Raw genomic sequence first — 19,975 nt, 5'->3', positions numbered from 1 at the left:
CCCATCACTGTGTGGGGAAATCAGACACAGACCCACATCCCATCACTGTGTGGGGGAATCAGACACAGACCCACATCCCATCACTGTGTGGGGGAATCAGACACAGACCCACATCCCATCACTGTGTGGGGGAATCAGACACAGACCCACATCCCATCACTGTGTGGGGGAATCAGACACAGACCCACATCCCATCACTGTGTGGGGGAATCAGACACAGACCCACATCCCATCACTGTGTGGGGGAATCAGACACAGACCCACATCCCATCACTGTGTGGGGGAATCAGACACAGACCCACATCCCATCACTGTGTGGGGGAATCAGACACAGACCCACATCCCATCACTGTGTGGGGGAATCAGACACAGACCCACATCCCATCACTGTGTGGGGGAATCAGACACAGACCCACATCCCATCACTGTGTGGGGGAATCAGACACAGACCCACATCCCATCACTGTGTGGGGGAAATCAGACACAGATCCCTGTCCTATCGTTATATGGGGGAAATCAGACACAAACCCCTGTCCTATCACGGTGTAGGGAAATCACGGACACAGACCCACATCCCATCACTGTGTGGGGGAAATCGTTGGTGTGGACCTGTATTCCATTACTTTGAGATCCAGCCTGCTGCAGTATTGATGACTGGCCCCTGAAATGGATATTGATTGGGATTGTAGGCTAAGACAAAAAGCTAGCTGTGAAACACTGACTTATTTGCCCCAATACATTAAGCAGGCCTGTTGACATTACAGGGAGCTGCAGTTGATTTTAAAAAATTGTCAACTATAAGAAATCTCCATGCCTTTTCAGCATCTCTGGCAAATATACAATCATAAGAAATAGGAGGAGTAGGCCACACGGCCCCTCGAGCCTGCTCCACTATTCAATAAGATCATGGCTGACCTTCTACCTCAACTCCACTTTCTCGTCCTATCCCCACATTCCTTGATTCCCTTAGTGTCCAAATATCTATTGATCTCAGCCTTGAATATATTCAATCTTACAACACCAGGTTATAGTCCAACAATTTTATTTTAAAATCACAAGCTTTCGGAGATTATCCCCTTCGTCAGGTGAATGAGTGAAAGATTCTCAAATCGCATATCTTATATTAGGCTGGGACAGCATCACACCAATCAAAAGGTGTCGTTGTTGTTCAAACAGGCCAGTCACAGAGAACAGCATGTCCCAGTACACTGGATATACATTGTGTCAATTACACAGACAGAAAGAGAGACCCAAATGGCAGAGACGGCATCTCCACATCTTGAATATATTCAACAACTGAGCATCCACAGCCCTCTGGGGTAGAGAATTCCAAAGATTCAGAACACTGAGTGAAGAAATTCCTCCTCATCTCAGTCCTAAATGGCCGACCCCGTATCCTGCGACTATGCACCCTAGTTCTAGACTTCCCTGCCAGGAGAAACAGCCTCTCAGCATCTACCCTGTCAAGCCCTCTAAGAATTTTATACGTTTCAATGAGATCACCTCTCATTTTTCTAAACTCCAGAGAATGTCTGCAGTGTTTTTCTTGCTAATAATTCTGTAATTCTAACCATTTGTCTGAATTTCCAGACTCCATTCACAATTCTCTGCAGACAGCTGTCTCGAGTAGCAGAGCCACCAAACATGAAAGACTGGCCCGCAGTAAAAACCAACCATCCTCTGATGTAATGGAATTTCAACATGTACCTTGTATGCTCAGACAGGTGTTTGTGGGGAGGGAGGCTTGCAGCAATAGCAAGTAGAGGAAGCTTGCCGCTCATGCAAAACGCCACGCAGGGAGCATGTGTTGATGCTGGAATGCATTCATCGGACCAGTGGAGCAGTCGCAATTCCCACACTGGCTGGTGCGCTGCCAAGTGAGCTGGTCACAGTCGAGCAGAGCAGTGTTAGTCTTGAGCTCCGCTACGTATCAGAGGGATCCTCAGGAGCAGGAGACACATGTGCATCAGATGTGTAGACAGCTGTCTGCAGTGAGGAGTGGAATAGTTTCTGGTTTAAACTCAGACAAGGGACCAACTAGGACAGAATTAGTGAGTAGAGCGGGAATGTTGTTCTGTTACTGGACTAGTAGTCCAGAGAACGCAAGTTCGAATCCCACCATGGGCAGTTTGAGCATTTAAACTTAGTTTTTAAAAATCTAGAAATAAAAAGCTGGTATCAGTAAAAGTGACCATGAAGCTGCTGGATTGCCATAAAAACCCAACTGGTTCACTAGGAACATAGGAACAGGAGGAGGCCATTCATCCCCTCAAGCCTGTTCCATCATTCAATGAGATCGGTCTGTATCTTAATTCCATCCACCCGCCTTGGCTCCATATCCCTTAATACCCTTAGCAGCCATATAATTATAGATTTTGTCCTTCCAAACATGTATGGCAACCGGAGAGAGAATTTTGAACTGTGTAACACTGGGGCAAAGTATTAGTAGTTTATATCACACAACACTAAAGTGTATATTAACTCTGAATTTTACTACCATGTATTGAAAAAAGAACTTGCATTTATACAGTGCCTTTCACGACCTCAGAACATCCCAAAGCACTTTATAGGCAATGGAGTACTTTTGAAGTGTCGTCACTGTTCCAATGTAGGAAACGCAGCAGACAAATTGCACACAGCAAGGTCCCACAAACAGCAATGTGATGATGACCAGATCATATGTTTTAGTGATGTTGGTTGAGGGATAAATATTGGCCAGGATACTGGGGAGAACGCCCCTGCTCTTCTTCGAAATAATGCTGTGGGATTTTTACGTCCACTTGAGAGGGCACAGGGCCTAGGTTTAATGTCTCTCTGAAAGATGGCACCTCCGACAGTGCAGCACTGGGAGTATCAGCCGAAGTTGTAGGCTCAAGTCTCTGGAGTGGGACTCAGAGGCGAGAGTGACACCCACTGAACCATGGCTGACACCCATGGACACTAAATCAAGGAGCTCTAAACTGCAGCCTGTGGCCAGGCCCCAAGCCCAGACAACTCAGTCTTGTTTGGGTTTCCATTTATTATTTGCTGTTTATCCAAATTTTGTCAACCTGGAGGTTTGGATAGGGCTGATCTGAGCTCATGGGTGAATAAATCCTATACACCAAGATCTGTTAGTATCAGTAGCCCGAGATATCTGGGAATTACTGGGAACAGGGATCTAAACTTCACATGGCCGTCAAAACTTCACTATCTGTATCTATGTGGCCACAAAATCTTGGAAACCCTAGCACTAAATAGCTCAACACCGATAACTCGACACTTGGTTCTTTCTAAATATCTTTTGCAGATTGTGTACCCCTAATATCAGGGTGAGATGAATCAGTTACAAATTAAACCGGGGGTCCTCCTACGAAAGTCAGACCTGCTTTATTTTTTTCCAAGGTGGGGAAGGGAGAAAAAAATCTCAGTTTCCCAATCATGCTAACTCGGTGCAGAGTACAATAAGATTAGTGTAACAATAGCACATCAGAATCTGAAATACCATACACACGGCACCAAGAATATTCGTCACTAGCCAGAAAATCCCCCCTGTAACACTTCAACAAAACAAGAATTTATACACTAGACCTGTTTTCACAAGCTAGTGAAGAGCAGACGAGTCATTCTCAGCAAGGTTCCAGCTTCTCTACTGATTACAATGCAACTTCCATTGGGGCCAGTCAAGGCACTTGCTTTAAAAGAGCTTAGACTTCACTGCAGAGAGGTCAAACTGCATCACACCATCGTAATGATGTGACACAACAGCAATAGGAGCATGAATTGTATTGCTGCGTTAAGAGTCCACCAAACACTTGGAGAAGATGAGTGTGTGTAATAAGAGGGCACGGGCTGCCTCGGTCAGTGGCAGCCATAGAGAAAACAATGCATATCAGAGTGTGATTACAGTGAGGGTTCTGGATATTCACAGTGAACTACATTCAGAATAAGATAACTAGGAGACAGAAGGCTCCCTGTCTTACTAATACTCTGAACAGGAAGAAGTGTGAAGCTTCTCAGAGCTGGAAGGATCAAGTATGTGACGCATAAACATTACAGATATCTGTACATTAAAGCTATTAGCTAACCAGTCTCAACATATTTAAATCCTTTGAGACAAACATAGAATCATAGAATGGTTACACAGAAGGCAGCCATTCGGCCCATCGAGCCTGTACCGGCTCTTTGTAAGAGCAATCCATTTATTTTCCCTTCTAAAAACTCATATCTATAAAGGCCAAGTCTATCCAAGACTCAAATACTGTTGCCACAGCTGGGCTGGCTCTTCCAGCACTTCCCTCTCACTCCTAGACACGATACAAGAGACGATCCCTCGCTTATCTCTAGCTTCTAAACTCCCCCCCCCCCCACCCCTCAATCTCTCGGATAGCCTTTTGCACCTCTATTTGAATGTTTAGTGCTTATTTGGGCTTTCTGCTCTTGCTCCTCCTAAACTTTCAAATACACTATTCAGCATGCTCTTCCCCTCCCCGCAATAAAACTCAGCACATTATCTCCTACTCTAGCACAGATGTTCCCAGGATTTCAGAACTATGGAACTCTTCCCTACCAAGTCTTTCTTTCCTGCTGCAATCTAGGGGTTTGCAAAACCCAAGCTTGACGTCACCTAACCACAACTTCCTGATTTACCTTGTCCTCCGTCCTAATCTTACCAACCGAAGGGCCTCCTGTCCTCCACCAAGGTTCAACAATGTAAGAGTACTGTATAAGGAAAGACAGACGGGCCACAAGATAACAGAAAACACACACCCCCAACAAAACTGTATAAAGAAACATTTTCTTAGCTGCAACCATATAAAGTCTGCAGCGTAAAGAGCGGCTAAGAGTGTACAAGACTGCCAAACACACACAGCCTATGGACTGACATGATCTTAATTAAATTTAATATTCATGCAGCTGCACTATATGTCCCGTCCGTTTCTCCCTCCCCCCACCAAAACTAGGATTTGAGTAAAAACTAACGGAACACACTCCCAGCTACTTGTTTCCCCGTATACATAAGAAACAGGAGCAGGAGTATGCCATACGGCCCTTCGAGCCTGCTCCGCCATTCTAGAGGGATGGAGTATAAAAGCAGGGAAGTCATGCTACAACTGTACAAGGTGCTGGTGAGACCACACCTGGAGTACTGCGTACAGTTCTGGTGCCCTTATTTAAGGAAGGGCATACTTGCATTGGAGGCAGTTCAGAGAAGGTTCACTAGGTTGATTCCGGGTATGGAAGGGTTGTCTTATGAGGAAAGATTGAACAGATTGGGTCTATACTCATTGGAGTTTCGAAGAATGAGAGGAGAGCTTATTGAAACATACAAGATTCTGAGGGGACTCAATAGGGTAGATGCTGAGAGGATGTTACCCCTCATGGGGGAATCTAAAACTAGGGGGCATAGTCTCAGAATAAGGGCTCGCCCGTTTAAAATGGAAATAAGGAGGAATTTCTTCTCCCAGAGGGTCGTGAATCTTTGGAATTCTTTACCCCAAAAAGCTGTGGAGGCTGAGTCATTGCATACATTCAAGGCTGAGTTAGACAAGTTTTTGATCAGCAAGGGAGTCAAAGGATATGGGGAAAGGGCGGGAAAGTGGAATTGAGGTAAAGATAAGATCAGCCATGATCTCATTAAATGGCGGAGCAGGCTTGAGGGGCCGAATGGCCTACTCCTGCTATCTCTTATGGTCTATTCAATAAGATCACAGCTGATCTTTGACCTCAACTCCACTTTCCCGGTCCTATCCCCATTTCCCTTGATTCCCCTACTGTTCAAAAATCGATCTCAGTCCTGAATATACTCAACGACTGAGCCCTCTGGGGTTGAGAATTCCAAAAATTCACGGCCCTCTGAGTGAAGAAATTCCTCCTCATCTCAGTCCTAAATCACTCACCCCTTATCCTGAGACTATGCCCCCTCGTTCTAGACTCTACACAAGCAAATTGCTTTGCTTGGGAAACTAGGTGGTAAATATAAGTCGCAAAATTAGCGACTCTCCGTGGTACGTCAGAGGATGCGCTTGGAGCTACAGGGAGGGGGAATCCTAGAGGGTGGGGACAGTTGTGGGGTACAGCTGAGAAAAAGGGTTTTCTGGGGGTTGGGTGGATAGGGGGAAGACACTAATGCATAGCATGGGAAGGTGGAGAGAGTGGGAGTGATGAGGCAACAGGAGGGAGCAGGGGGAGGTGAGGGAGAAAGAACGGGTGCTTAGAGTGGTAGGAAGGAGTGGAGGGGGGGAATTGTAAAGTACAGGTGCTCATGCCGGAAAGTGCCCGTAGGAGAATTAATTCCCTCCATTCCCGGAAGTATGGAAAAGGAATTCTCCAGTACTGAGCTGCAGAAGCCTGTTGTTTAAAAATGCATTATGTACATTAAATATCAGAGGTTATACCAGGAGGGAATCCAACCAATCCCCCAGAGAGAAATCAGCAGCCACTGAGAATTAAAACATTTTTTTTACACAGATTGTGTTTAGGACGTGGAATTCTCTGCCACAAACCTTTGTTGAAGCAGAATTCAGAACTACTTTGAAAAAGATAGTTGCTTGATTTAAAAAAAAAAGAGGAATATTAAAAAGAGTACAGGGAGCGAGTGGGCGGCTGGGATTAGACTAGTTGGCTCACGTGGAGAAAAGCACACTTTTCACCACCGCCCCTCAAACCCCCACTTGCTCTACCTTTTCCACCTACTCTGTAGATGACCAGGGGTGATTTCTCAGCTTATGCGGTGTTGACCACACTGGTCCTGAAAGCAGTAGCGCAGCAGTTAAATCCCTAACCCTCCAATTAATCCCAATACAAATCGTTTTGAAACTCAGTGTAATTAAGACAGAGACAACAAAAATGTAGAATTATATAAATACTTAAGAACATTTTATTTTCTAATATTTATAGTCTGATCCTGCGGAAATTAAGCTTATATTTTTAATTTATATTGCTATGTTAATATTATATTTAAGAACATTTTCCAATCTTTATGGTTCTGGTGTAAATGAGCAGCCATCATCAGCCAGCGATTAAATAATTTTACAAATACTGAACAGAACCCAACATATATCTACTGCCCGGCTAATAACCAACAGAATGACAACTACTGCAGCAATGTATCGATTTCTCAATGTTCTGGGGATTCTATTCTGCAATTCCCTCTTTTTGTGAAAACAGAAAACCAATGACCTTTGCTATAATGTACAAGGGTGTATTTCCCTATAATCAGGGCCACTGTTTTATACAATGACTGAATAAGTCAAATTCCAGTTTGTTACATGGCAATGCTGGGATTTTGGGGGAATGCATTCTGGTTTTCACTGATAACCAAATTTACAAACCTTCCTAATAATCAATATCACACCTGAAGAGATGTCACAATATGTATACATCATAAGCGGCCTAATCTGCTTACAGTCTGCACATGCACACACTGAATGCACATTACATAAGCAATATCAAAATGTGTGCTGTAGATCAGGAGCACATCAATTTTGATATTGCTTATGGTCTTTGCGGGCCGTTTAGGTGTGTACCATGAAAACTGGGGGAGGGATGGAACCACATAAAAGTTTAAATCCATGTTTCTGTAGGTTACAAGTTACGGATACTAATATGTCTTGGTGTTCTGATTTAAAATTTATTCACCACTAACGCTGCAGCTCGTTTCCAAATGTCCAGACCCATGAAATTCAAACAGGACAAACCAATGAGTAAAAAATGACAAATGGCACCGAGTTGCTCGAGCTCTGTGACCAGAATGGCCAGGACTCAGAGGGCTGTAGTTTGGACGTCCCTGCTATACATGACACCTGGATATGTTCACCAATAGACACGGTTAATGTGCAGTGTACACATTCTACACATCTACAAACCAATATCGAATAATATGCATTCAGCGTTGATGCTGGGCTTATTTACTGTATCAGAACAAAGTATGGTAAAACTTGCACTTACACTAATATACCTTAATGTTATAAATACACGTCTTGTGTAATCTCTAATTCAGCGCCTCAAGTTGTAATCACCAGTATTTCACCCTAGTGTTACACCGCTTGAAATACACTCTTCAGCCTCGGTTTAACGTCACATCCGAAAGACGGCACCTCTGACAGTGCAGCACTTCCTCAGTACTACACTGAGTGTCGGCCTGGATTATATGGTCAAGTCTCTGCAGTGGGGCTTGAAACCACAACCTTCTGACTCAGAGGCGAGAGTGATACTACTGAATCAAGGCTGAGACCAATATGAAAGAGAATTCCGCTGGCTCTGTTGTTTTACAATATATAGAATCATAGAATCATTACAGCACAGGAGGAGGCCATTCGGACCATTGTGCCTGTGCTGGCTCTTAGAAAGAGCTATCCAATAAGTCCCACTCCCCTGCTCTTTCCCCATAGCCCTGTAAATTTTTTTCCCTTCAAGTATTTATCCAATTCCCTTTTGAAAGTTACTATTGAATCTGTTTCCACCGCCCTTTCAGGCAGCGCATTCCAGATCATCACAACTCGCTGCGTAAAAAAAATGTTTCCTCATATCGCCTGTGGTTCTTTTGCCAATCACCTAAATCTGTGTCCTCTGGTTCTCGACCCTTCCACCAATGGGAACAGATTCTCTTTATTTACCTTATCTAAACCTGTCATGATTTTGATCACTTCTATCAAATCTCCTCTCAACCTTCTCTGCTCTAAGGAGAACAACCCCAGCTTCTCCTGTCTATCCATATAACTGAAGTCCCTCATCCCTGGAACCATTCTAGTAAATCTTTTCCACACTCCCTCTAAGGCCTTCACATCCTTCCTGAAGTGCAGTGCCCAGAATTGGACACAATACTCCAGTCGTGGCCGAACCAGTGTTTTATAAAGCTTCAACATAACTTCCTTGCTTTTGTACTCTATGCCTCTATTTATAAAGCCCAGGATCCCGTATGCTTTTTTAACCACTTTCTAAACCTGTCCTGCCACTTTCAAAGGTTTGTGAACATATATGCCCAGGTCTCTCTGTTCCTGCACCCCTTTAGAATTATACCATTTAGTTTATATTGCTGTTCTTAAAATGGGGAAACACCTCTGACAGCTAAAAGCCTGATGTGGAGATGCCGGTGATGGACTGGGGTTGACAATTGTAAACAATTTTACAACACCAAGTTATAGTCCAGCAATTTTATTTTAAATTCACAAGCTTTCGGAGATTTCCTCCTTCCTCAGGCAAATGTTTCAAGAGCTCCTTGAAGCCTACGCATTTATACATATAGAACAATACATGGTGTTTACAGACTGCCCCTGCAACTGCCCGTTGCCAAGGCAATCACCGTGTTCAGACAGAGAGGTGTCACCTGCAGAACCCCCGAATACACATTCAACAAAAAAACAAACAGGGAAAAAAAAGAGAAAAAAAACAGAGAGAGGCAGAAACATCCGGAAGGCAGAGAGAGCCAGCAAATGACCCATTATATTAAAAACAGATAACATTTGTTCGCTGGTGGGGTAACGTGTAGCGTGACATGAACCCAAGATCCCGGTTGAGGCCGTCCTCATGGGTGCGGAACTTGGCTATCAATTTCTGCTCGACGATTTTGCGTTGTCGTGTGTCTCGAAGGCCGCCTTGGAGTACGCTTACCCGAAGGTCGGTGGATGAATGTCCATGACTGCTGAAGTGTTCCCCGACTGGGAGGGAACCCTCCTGTTTGGCGATTGTTGCGCGGTGTCCGTTCATCCGTTGTCGCAGCGTCTGCATGGTCTCGCCAATGTACCATGCTCTGGGGCATCCTTTCCTGCAACGTATGAGGTAGACAACGTTGGCCGAGTCACAGGAGTATGAACCATGCACCTGGTGGGTGGTGTCCTCTCGTGTGATGGTGGTATCTGTGTCGATGATCTGGCATGTCTTGCAGAGGTTACCGTGGCAGGGTTGTGTGGCGTCGTGGACGCTGTTCTCTTGAAAGCTAGGTAGTTTGCTGCGAACGATGGTCTGTTTGAGGTTGGGTGGCTGTTTAAAGGCGAGTAGTGGAGGTGTGGGGATGGCCATAGCGAGGTGTTTGTCCTCATTGATGACATGTTGAAGGCTGCGGAGAACATGGCGTAGTTTCTCCGCTCCGGGGAAGTACTGGACGACAAAGGGTACTCTGTTGGTTGCGTCCCGTGTTAGTCTCCTGAGGAGGTCTATGCGATTTTTTGCTGTGGCCCGTCGGAACTGTCGATCGATGAGTCGAGCGTCATATCCCGTTCTTACTAGGGCGTCTTTCAGCGTCTGTAGGTGTCCATCGCGTTCCTCCTCGTCTGAGCAGACCCTGTGTATTCGCAGGGCCTGTCCATAGGGGATGGCCTCTTTGACGTGGTTAGGGTGGAAGCTGGAAAAGTGGAGCATCGTGAGGTTGTCCGTGGGCTTGCGGTAGAGTGAGGTGCTGAGGTGCCCGTCTTTGATGGAGATTCGTGTGTCCAAGAAAGAAACTGATTCTGAGGAGTAGTCCATGGTGAGCTTGATGGTGGGATGGAACTTGTTGATGTTATCGTGTAGTCTCTTTAGTGATTCCTTGCCGTGGGTCCATAGAAAGAAAATGTCGTCGATGTATCTGGTGTATAGTGTTGGTTGGAGGTCTTGTGCAGTGAAGAAGTCCTGCTCGAACTTGTGCATGAAAATGTTGGCGTATTGGGGTGCGAATTTGGTCCCCATGGCTGTTCCGTGTGTTTGGGTAAAGAACTGGTTATCGAAGGTGAAGACATTGTGATCCAGGATGAAGCGGATGAGTTGTAGGATGGCTTCCGGAGATTGGCTGTTGTTGGTGTTGAGTATTGATGCTGTCGCAGCGATGCCGTCATCGTGGGGGATACTGGTGTATAGTGCCGAGACGTCCATCGTGGTGAGAAGTGTTCCTGGTTCAACTGGTCCGTGGGTACTGAGTTTTTGTAGGAAGTCTGTAGTGTCGCGACAGAAGCTGGGGGTTCCCTGTACGATGGGTTTCAGGATGCCCTCGATGTATCCAGAGAGGTTCTCACACAGGGTTCCGTTGCCTTCCGGATGTTTCTGCCTCTCTCTGTTTTTTTTCTCTGTTTTTTTTCCCTGTTTGTTTTTTTGTTGAATGTGTATTCGGGGGTTCTGCAGGTGACACCTCTCTGTCTGAACACGGTGATTGCCTTGGCAACGGGCAGTTGCAGGGGCAGTCTGTAAACACCATGTATTGTTCTATATGTATAAATGCGTAGGCTTCAAGGAGCTCTTGAAACATTTGCCTGAGGAAGGAGGAAATCTCCGAAAGCTTGTGAATTTAAAATAAAATTGCTGGACTATAACTTGGTGTTGTAAAATTGTTTACAAAAGCTAAAAGCCTGAGTAAGGAAGGGGAAAATTGGCTACACTTGCCACTTCAGATGATTATCCAGAAACCTACGCTGGAAATGTATTTGTAGACATTGGGCACGACTAGATGGGGCTCAGTTTTAATGCCAGTTCCTGCTGTATAGCCTACCAACACTCACTGTCAAGGCTCACACATGAGTAATGGGCATCTGAATGAGCAATGGAAGGCAGGGAGAAAAAGAGCGAGAAAAATGGAAGGGTACTTTAAGAAAAAAAAACGTTCACCCTCGAGACTGTTCTTCCCCTTTAATATACAGTACACATTTAGATATCCTTCCAATGAATAAGTATATGACACATCGTACAACACAGGACACAATTTACTCCTATATACCTGCTAGGTCAGCAGAAACCAATATGAGGAAGGAAATACGAATAGTACCAGGCCTGTCAGAAATCTCACGTTTGAAATGAAAATGTAACCTAAGTCAATAAATATTTATCTAGCATTTGCAATTTGTCTCACCCACACAAATCCCACTAATATTTCTTGCTTTTGACATCTGGTATTACACATCACATGCCAATTACACATGATGCTGTATGTGTGTAGTTAATGCACAATAACAAATCATCTGCACATATCAATGTCTGAAATATGTATTACAAAATAATGCACGAAACTGTATATTAAATATACAATAGAATAGACTTTAGTTCCTGCATTCCTTATAGCTGTAATTAAGTAAAATACACATTTATGGTGCTGCAAGCTTAATGTATAATAAGTAACTGTCAGAATGTGTATTAGATAAAAGAGAGTGGGGGTTAAAGATAGTTACTTAGACTGGCAAAAGGTGGGAAGTGGTGTTCCACAGGGATTGGTGCTGGGACCGCTGTTGTTCACCATTTACATAAACGATTTGGACTTGGGAATGGGAAGTGCAATTTTAAAATTTGTGGACGACACCTAACTGGGAGGTGTAGTTAATACCGAGGAGGACTGCAGCAAAATACAGGAAGACATTAATAAACTTGCAGAATGGGTGTGTAATTGGCAAATGAATCTCAATATAGATAAGTGAGTGGTACATTTTGATAGGAAGAATAAGGAGGCCACATATGCCTTAGAAAATATGAGTCTAAATGGGGTAGAGGAGCAGAGGGATCTGGGGGTACAGACACACAAATCACTAAAAGTACTGACGCAGGTTAATAAGGCCATAAAAAAAGCAAACCAAGCAATGGGGTTCATTTCTAAAGGGATAGAATTGAAAAGCAGAAAAGTTACGTTATAATTGTATAAAACCTTGATTAGACCACACTTGGAATACTGTGCACAGTTCTGGTCTCTATATTATAAAAAGGATATAGAGGCACTGGAGAAGATGCAAAAAAGATTTACTAAGATGATGCCAGAACGGAGAGGTTATACCTATCAGGAAAGACTGAACAGGCTGGGACTCTTTTCTCTGGAAAAGAGACTGAGGGGTGACCTGATAGAGGTCTTTAAAATTATGAAAGGGTTTGATAGGGTAGACATAGAGAAGATGTTTCCACTTGTGGGGAGACCAGAACGAGGGGCCATAAATATAAGATAGTCTCTAATAAATCCAATAGAGAATTCAGGAGAAACTTCTTTATCCAGAGAGTGGTGAGAATGTGGAACTCGCTCCCACAAGGAGTAATTGAGGCAACTAGCATAGAGGCATTTAAGGGGAAGCTAAATAAACACATGAGGAGAAAGGAATAGAAGGATACATTGATAGGGTTAGAAGAAGGGTAGGAGAAGGCTTGTGTGGAGCATAAACAACGACGTGGATCTGTTGGGCCGAATGGCGTGTTTCTGTGCTGTACATTTTATGTAATAAATGATGTAATAAATATATTATATATGTAAAATGAAACACATTCCTCCTGTTCTTCTTCAAAATAGTGCCATGGGATCTTTTACATCCGTCCAAGAGGGCAGTCGGGACTTCGGTTTAACATCTCATCCGAAAGACGGCACCTCCGACAGTGCAGCGCTCCCTCAGTGCTGCACTGAACTGAAGTGTCAGATTAGATTATGTGCTCAAGTCCCTCAAGTGGGACTTGAACCATAACCCTCTGACTCAGAAGCGAGAGTGCTATCCACTGAGCCACGGCTGACAGCTGAAACGGGGGGTGGGGGTGGGGGAGGGGGGGGATAGAGGGCTTTGATAGCCCCGGGTGTAAGCTTGGGCTTTGGTAGTACTGAGGGGACGGTACTTAAAGATTGAAGGATCTGAGGTGGGGGTCTGGGAGTTTGGCAACATTGGGGTGGAGATGTTGAGTTTTGGCAGTAGTGGGAGGGAGCCTGAAATGACTGCTGATGACTGCACAGTGTTCAGTTCCATTCGCAACCCCTCAAATAATGAAGCAGTCCGAGCCCGCATGCAGCAAGGCCTGGACAACATCCAGGCTTGGGGTCATATGTGGCAAGTAACATTCGCACCAGATAAGTGCCAGGCAATGACCATCTCCAACAAGAGAGAGTCTAACCACCTCCCCTTGACATTCAACGGCATTACCATCGCCGAATCCCCCACCATCAACATCTTGGGGGTCACCATTGACCAGAAACTTAACTGGACCAGCCATATAAATACTGTGGCTACGAGAGCAGGTCAGAGGCTGGGTATTCTGCGGCGAGAGACTCACCTCCTGACTCCCCAAAGCCTTTCCACCATCTACAAGGCACAAGTCAGGAGCGTGATGGAATACTCTCCACTTGCTTGGATGAGTGCAGCTCCAACAACACTCAAGAAGCTCGACACCATCCAAGATAAAGCAGCCCGCTTGATTGGCACCCCATCCACCACCCTAAACATTCACTCCCTTCACCACCGGCGCACTGTGGCTGCAGTGTGTACCATCCACAGGATGCACTGCAGCAACTCGCCAAGGCTTCTTCGACAGCAGCTCCCAAACCCGCGACCCCTACCACCTAGAAGGACAAGAGCAGCAGGCACATGGGAACAACACCACCTGCACGTTCCCCTCCAAGTCACACACCATCCCGACTTGGAAATATATCGCCGTTCCTTCATTGTCGCTGGGTCAAAATCCTGGAACTCCCTTCCTAACAGCACTGTGGGAGAACCTTCACCACACGGACTGCAGCGGTTCAAGAAGGCAGCTCACCACCACCTTCTCGAGGGCAATTAGAGATGGGCAATAAATGCTGGCCTCGCCAGCGACGCCCACATCCCGTGAACGAATAAACAAAAAATAAAAAAATGACTGTGGAGGGAGAACATGATATTTGGTAGAACTGGAGGGTGGAATGTGGGGTTTAGCTCACTGGGGTCTGCTGGCAGTGTGGGGAAGGGAACAGCACTAGACTGACAACACTCAGGGGGAAAAGTGAGTCTGGCAGCAGTGATTTGTGTTTCTAAAACATTTCTATAAACTCTGATTTCAGTGTTTTGTGCTCGGTTCCAGGACATGTGTCTTTTTGTATCACTGTATCGCAGATGTCACTGATTAGAATGTTCACTTTTTCTAACTATTAAGAACACACAGGAAATGTTAATCAGAGCCTTTCTAGTCACCTGAACTTTCAAAATTGAATTCATTTGTTTTTTATATGAGAAAAAAAAACTCAAATTAAGATGAGGAGAGAGACTGTTTCTCTGTATTCCCTCTCTCAGCTTAACACTTTCTAAATTAAAAATGAATAGCTTTTATCTAAAAGGTTAATTGAAAACCTATTTAAATTCATTGTCCACTTTGCACTTAAATCAATTTCAAAAATACACATACTAAAATACCGTTATTGACAGAAAACAATTTGACTTTTCTACTGAGAAAAATAAATCAGATTGTTTCTAGCTGATCATAAAAAAGTGGCAACAGGTGTGTAATCAGTACAACCTGTCACACTTGAAGTAGATCTGTGCTTTCTCTCTCACAGTCTCTTTAAAAACACTCAATATAAACCTTACCTGAATAAAGCGTTGCAAATTTGTCCTCTAGTTTCTCTTCAAATAATTTTGAAAAACAACAAAACAAAGACAGTTGAAAGCTGAACAGAAACGTTCTAACAATTGGGTGACTGAACGCTACTAGTCCATCCTGGGAAATGTGCACACTGCATACACTCAGACTACAGGATCTGCCTTCAGTTAATCGACTAAGGGCGAAAAATATCAAGTCCAAACACATGCTTTTGAGAGAGGGTGAGGCCATCGAGTAAAATATTTAATGATGGTTTTAAAAGACAATTCCATGTGCAAATTTAATCGTGTCGAGAAATATTTATTATGTTTATATTTTGTTTCAAACCTCGTTTTTGGACATTAGAAATTCCAGTTACTCAGAACAAAAATGGTAAAAGATGTTCAGCGATCCGACTGGTTCGCCTTTGTTAATAGGTATCAAACCTCATGGAGATAGATTATATACATCACTGGTCATTCAGGATTGGTTGTTTTCATAAATCCTGCGTGGTTTTTCATTGGCAGTTTTCTAGCTACTTTCCTCACTATTGATTTGTCTATTCAATAATTTTTAGCTCTAATTTGCTGCTGTTTTATTTTGAGCCAATCAACAAAGTATGTAGAAGAAAGTGCTACAGGAAATGCGGCTCAAACACAAGGCTTTTAATATATTATTGTATAAGCTGCAATAGTATTGCATATCAAGACCAAGTGTAGTCTTCATGTAAAGTGGTGTTAGCAGACAGGGGAGATGTGGGGTGTGGGGGGCGGAATTGGACTCGGAGGTGCAGACGTAATTCAGTCTCCATTTTAATGTGATGCGTGCTGACCTTGTTTTTATACTTCCATTATAAATTCCTATGTCATTTATAATAGAACCTGCCTATGTAAACTTGTCACGCTGTAATTACACCCTTCTGCCAGTGGCGGTGCTTCAGCACCTCTACTAGAGAGTGTGTGTAATTACAGTGTGACATCCTTACATACAGTTTCCATTTTTAATGTAGATATAGCAATTTATAATGGAAAAAGTTGACAGAAACGAGTGTAGGTGTAGGATTTTTAGTTTATTATAGAGATTCTATACATAGGATGTATATAGTGACATCACAAGTCCCAGCCCGAATGGAGCTGATGGGGGAATTCCCCCGTCAATCCGCCTGCAAACCGCACGGCTGTAATTGACTGGGATTGATTTTACGCACATAAATTTGTATTATGTAACTATCCTCCACTCACTGCATTTTGCTGGAGAAATCACCCTGCTTTTATCGGGAGAAGTTGCTGCAGTTTCGGTCATGAGTTCTGTTTACTGCAGTTAGTAGAAACTATCTGAATAGAATCTGTTTGCTGTAAAATAGACTTTGTTTGCTGTAAGTCCTGCCCCACCTCCAACTCATTGTTGACACCAATGTGTCAGCCACACACAACATGTATGTTCTTTGACACAGGTTATCAGATACGTTGAAAGTATATGCTAAATTGCATTAAGACATCTATAGTACTGTAAATAATTATTTGACAGTGATTATTAATTATACAAGGTATTTAGAGTACATATACACATAGTCTAATAATGGGCATCTGCATATCCTTTCACAATGAATGTATTAAGCAGGGATACATAGCACAATGTGTATCATTTGACATTATATCTAGAAGGCATTTGCTTTTATACATTAATATATTTATTTTAACGCTGTGGAATACATATTCTGCAACAAATGGATACGTATAAATGTATATGCTGTTGTACATTGAGTACGTCACCACAAATGCATTTTTATATAGATATTATACATTGTATGATTGTGTTAACGCAATGTGCGATAGCACACCTACATTGGTGAGCCATATATTTCTAAAGCACATTTCCTGTTTGTCACAATTTTGTCACACATCTGTCATGCCTGGACAACAGCTAGAAAAGGATTGAGGGTGGGTGGATGAAAGTGACGCAATTGAAGAGGGATTGGGGAATGTGGGATTGAGGGAGGTGGGTGAGATTATGTGATGTGGAGGATGGAGGAAGATGGGAATGATGGGGCATGGACATGAGTGTTCAAGAAAAAGTGAGAAGAGGCAAAGAGGGAAAAGGGCAGCAGGAAAGAGCAAAAGCAAGAAAGTAAGAGGCAGAGATAGCAAAGGACACAGACATAAAGGGCAGGTTACGGAGAGACAAGAATAGCAAGGCAAAAAGTAATGGGACAGAAAGAAGAGACCACAATCAGAGACAGGGAGGGAAAGATAAAGATGGGAAGGCGGAGTGACACTGGGATAATGTAAAAAAGGGAAGGGCGACAAATGTAGCCGATCTCTTCCCGCTGGGCCACCAAAAAGAACGAGGAAAAAAAGGTGAAAGGCAAAAAGCAGATAACCCCTGAGACAGAAGCTGAAAAGAAAATGTCACACAGAAATAAGAGAGAAATATACAACACAGACAGATGAGAGTGAGCATGTCCTCCAACGCACCCTGAGCAATATTACAGGAGATCTACTAGTAATGTACTAAAAAACTGGTGTAGAGCATGGACGTCGTGTAATTGTCACACTTAGTTGATAACACCCCTATTGTTATATATGCTTGTAAATATATTCCTGTATGCATATAAATGCATAACAAATACTTATTACAGTGTAGGCAATTAATACATTAAAAATCTTATATTTGCATTCCCTGCCTGTCAACTTTTCCTATTATAAATTCCTATGTTCATATTTATAATGGACACTGCCTTATGTAAACATGTCACGCCATTCCAGTCTCCCTCTAGTGGAGGTACTGCAGCACCACACTGGCAGGAGTGCGTAATTACAGCGTGACAAGTTCACATAGGCAGTTCCCATTATCTATGTGGACACAGGAATTTAAAGGAAAAATAAGGACAGAATGCATGACTTCAAAACGGGGACTGAATTTCATCTGCAGACTCTGGTCCAATTATCCTTCAGCCTCCAACACCTTTCACCTGAAAATAGGGTTGCCAACACTCCCGGATTATCTGGAAGTCTCCCGGAATGGGGGTCTGGGAGAAAGGGAGGCTGGGGTGGGGTGGGGGTCAGGGAAAGAGGGAGAGACTGGTGAATGGGGGTCAGGGAGAGGGGGAGACTGAGTTTAGGGACAGGGAGACTGCAGTCAGGTGGAGAGAAAGGAGAACGGGGGATGGGTGCTGGGGGAGAAGGGGGATGGGTGCTGGGGGAGACTGGGGAATGGGGATCGGAGGGATCAGGGGAAGACTTTTCTACATTTTCTGCAATGTGGTGAGTGGGTGCATCGCCGAGAGAGAGGAGCAGCTGGTAAAGGGGTGAGTGAAACCTGGGGACTTTCCACTGGCGGACGAAAGTGGAACAAGGAGACGGAGACCAAGAATTCTCACTGGGAGAACCAAGGAGGAAAGGTTTATGAATGGACAGCTATTAGACTGTGGGATGCTTCCTCACAAGTAGCTATTATGACAGAGACTAGAACATCATTTAAAAGGAAATGGGATAAGTAGTGGGAAAAAAAGGAATATAAAAGGATCTGGTGGGGATTGGGTTACAGGAGAGAGCACCAGCACCAGCTGAATGGCCTCCTCCTGTGCCATAATTTCTCTCAATCTATGAAAACTCTCCTTTATTGAGTCTGAGCTGTGTTTAGGACAATGTGCCCTGTGTGAAGTGACCCAAACACAGAGCCCACTGCCCTTTGTGCGATCTCTCGGTTGGTTCAGGTCGGTCTATGCTGGCTGGCTTTAGCACGTGAAGTCCAAGTACAGATCGGTTCTGACTGAGGCTCCCGGTTCAGAGTTGTTACTTGCGCACAGAACCAGAGTCCAAGGAGAGACGTGCAATAACATTTGCAGACATCACGTAATCAGACGTGATATGATGAGACGTCACGTGGTCAGACGTCACATGGTGAGATGTTATGTGGTCAGGCGTCATGCAGTCAAACCTCCAGGAATGCCTCTAACCAGAGTTGGTAAACTTATCTGAAGACTACCCCGTCTGCCCTCTCAGGTGATCATAAAAGATCCCATGGCACTCTTCAAAGAAGAGCAGGGTCCTGGCCAAAATTAATCCCACAACCAACATCACTAAAACATATTATCTGGTCATTACCACATTGCTGTTTATGGGATCTAGCTGTGTGGAAATTGTCTGCTGCGTTTCCTACATTACAACAGTGACTACACTTCAAAAGTGCTTCATTGGCTGTAAAGCGCTTTGCGATGTCCTGAGGTTGTGAAAAGCGATGTATAAATGCAAGTTCTTTCTTTTGGCTCTGTGTGTACGATGGCAGGGGAATCCACCAGTGTTTACAGATTATATATTGCTGTATACGTATAAATGGATAACATGTATGCACCACATTCGCAAGAAGTATTTATACATATTTTGTTGCATGCATGAAAATGCACAGCAGACACCTTGCACATTAACCACCCACGTTAAATATTCCAGTGCTGACTATGCTCAGTTAATAATATAATTGTATAATAAAATAACAATATAACAGTATAATAATAATGACAATAATAACACCTACCTTCCACATGATCTGCACTTTAAGCTGAGTGTGTGACAGAGCCCCTTCACAGTGCCAAATGATGCGTGTGTGTGTGTGTGTGTGTGGGGGGGGCACTCCCCCATGCCCTGCCCTGCCCACCCCCCTGCACCAACAATGACTCCCAGGCTGTGTGGCCTGACACTGGCTGCTAGGCCCGGCTGACAGACCAAAATGGCGGCACGGCCAGGTTGCC

The 19,975-nt window shown here is 44.0% G+C and overlaps 1 protein-coding gene across 2 annotated transcripts in view; it reads right to left on the bottom strand.

The window, feature by feature from the left end:
- Positions 1-19,975, bottom strand: part of LOC137339910 (beta-TrCP-like) — a 149,565-nt gene that overhangs the window by 128,541 nt on the left and 1,049 nt on the right. Inside the window, exon 1 of one of the 2 annotated variants that reach the window (XM_068001975.1) lies at positions 19,762-19,926. The exons of the other annotated variant lie outside the window; for it this stretch is intronic. Coding sequence (XP_067858076.1) covers positions 19,762-19,770 — 9 coding nt within the window. The 5' untranslated portion in view covers positions 19,771-19,926. Of the gene's footprint in view, positions 1-19,761; positions 19,927-19,975 lie in introns of those variants that run through there. 2 annotated transcript variants of the gene reach the window in all.

Source organism: Heptranchias perlo, chromosome 21 (assembly GCF_035084215.1).
Source record: "Heptranchias perlo isolate sHepPer1 chromosome 21, sHepPer1.hap1, whole genome shotgun sequence".
Taxonomy (NCBI): domain Eukaryota; kingdom Metazoa; phylum Chordata; class Chondrichthyes; order Hexanchiformes; family Hexanchidae; genus Heptranchias; species Heptranchias perlo.
This window is presented reverse-complemented; position numbering and strand designations above follow the sequence as displayed.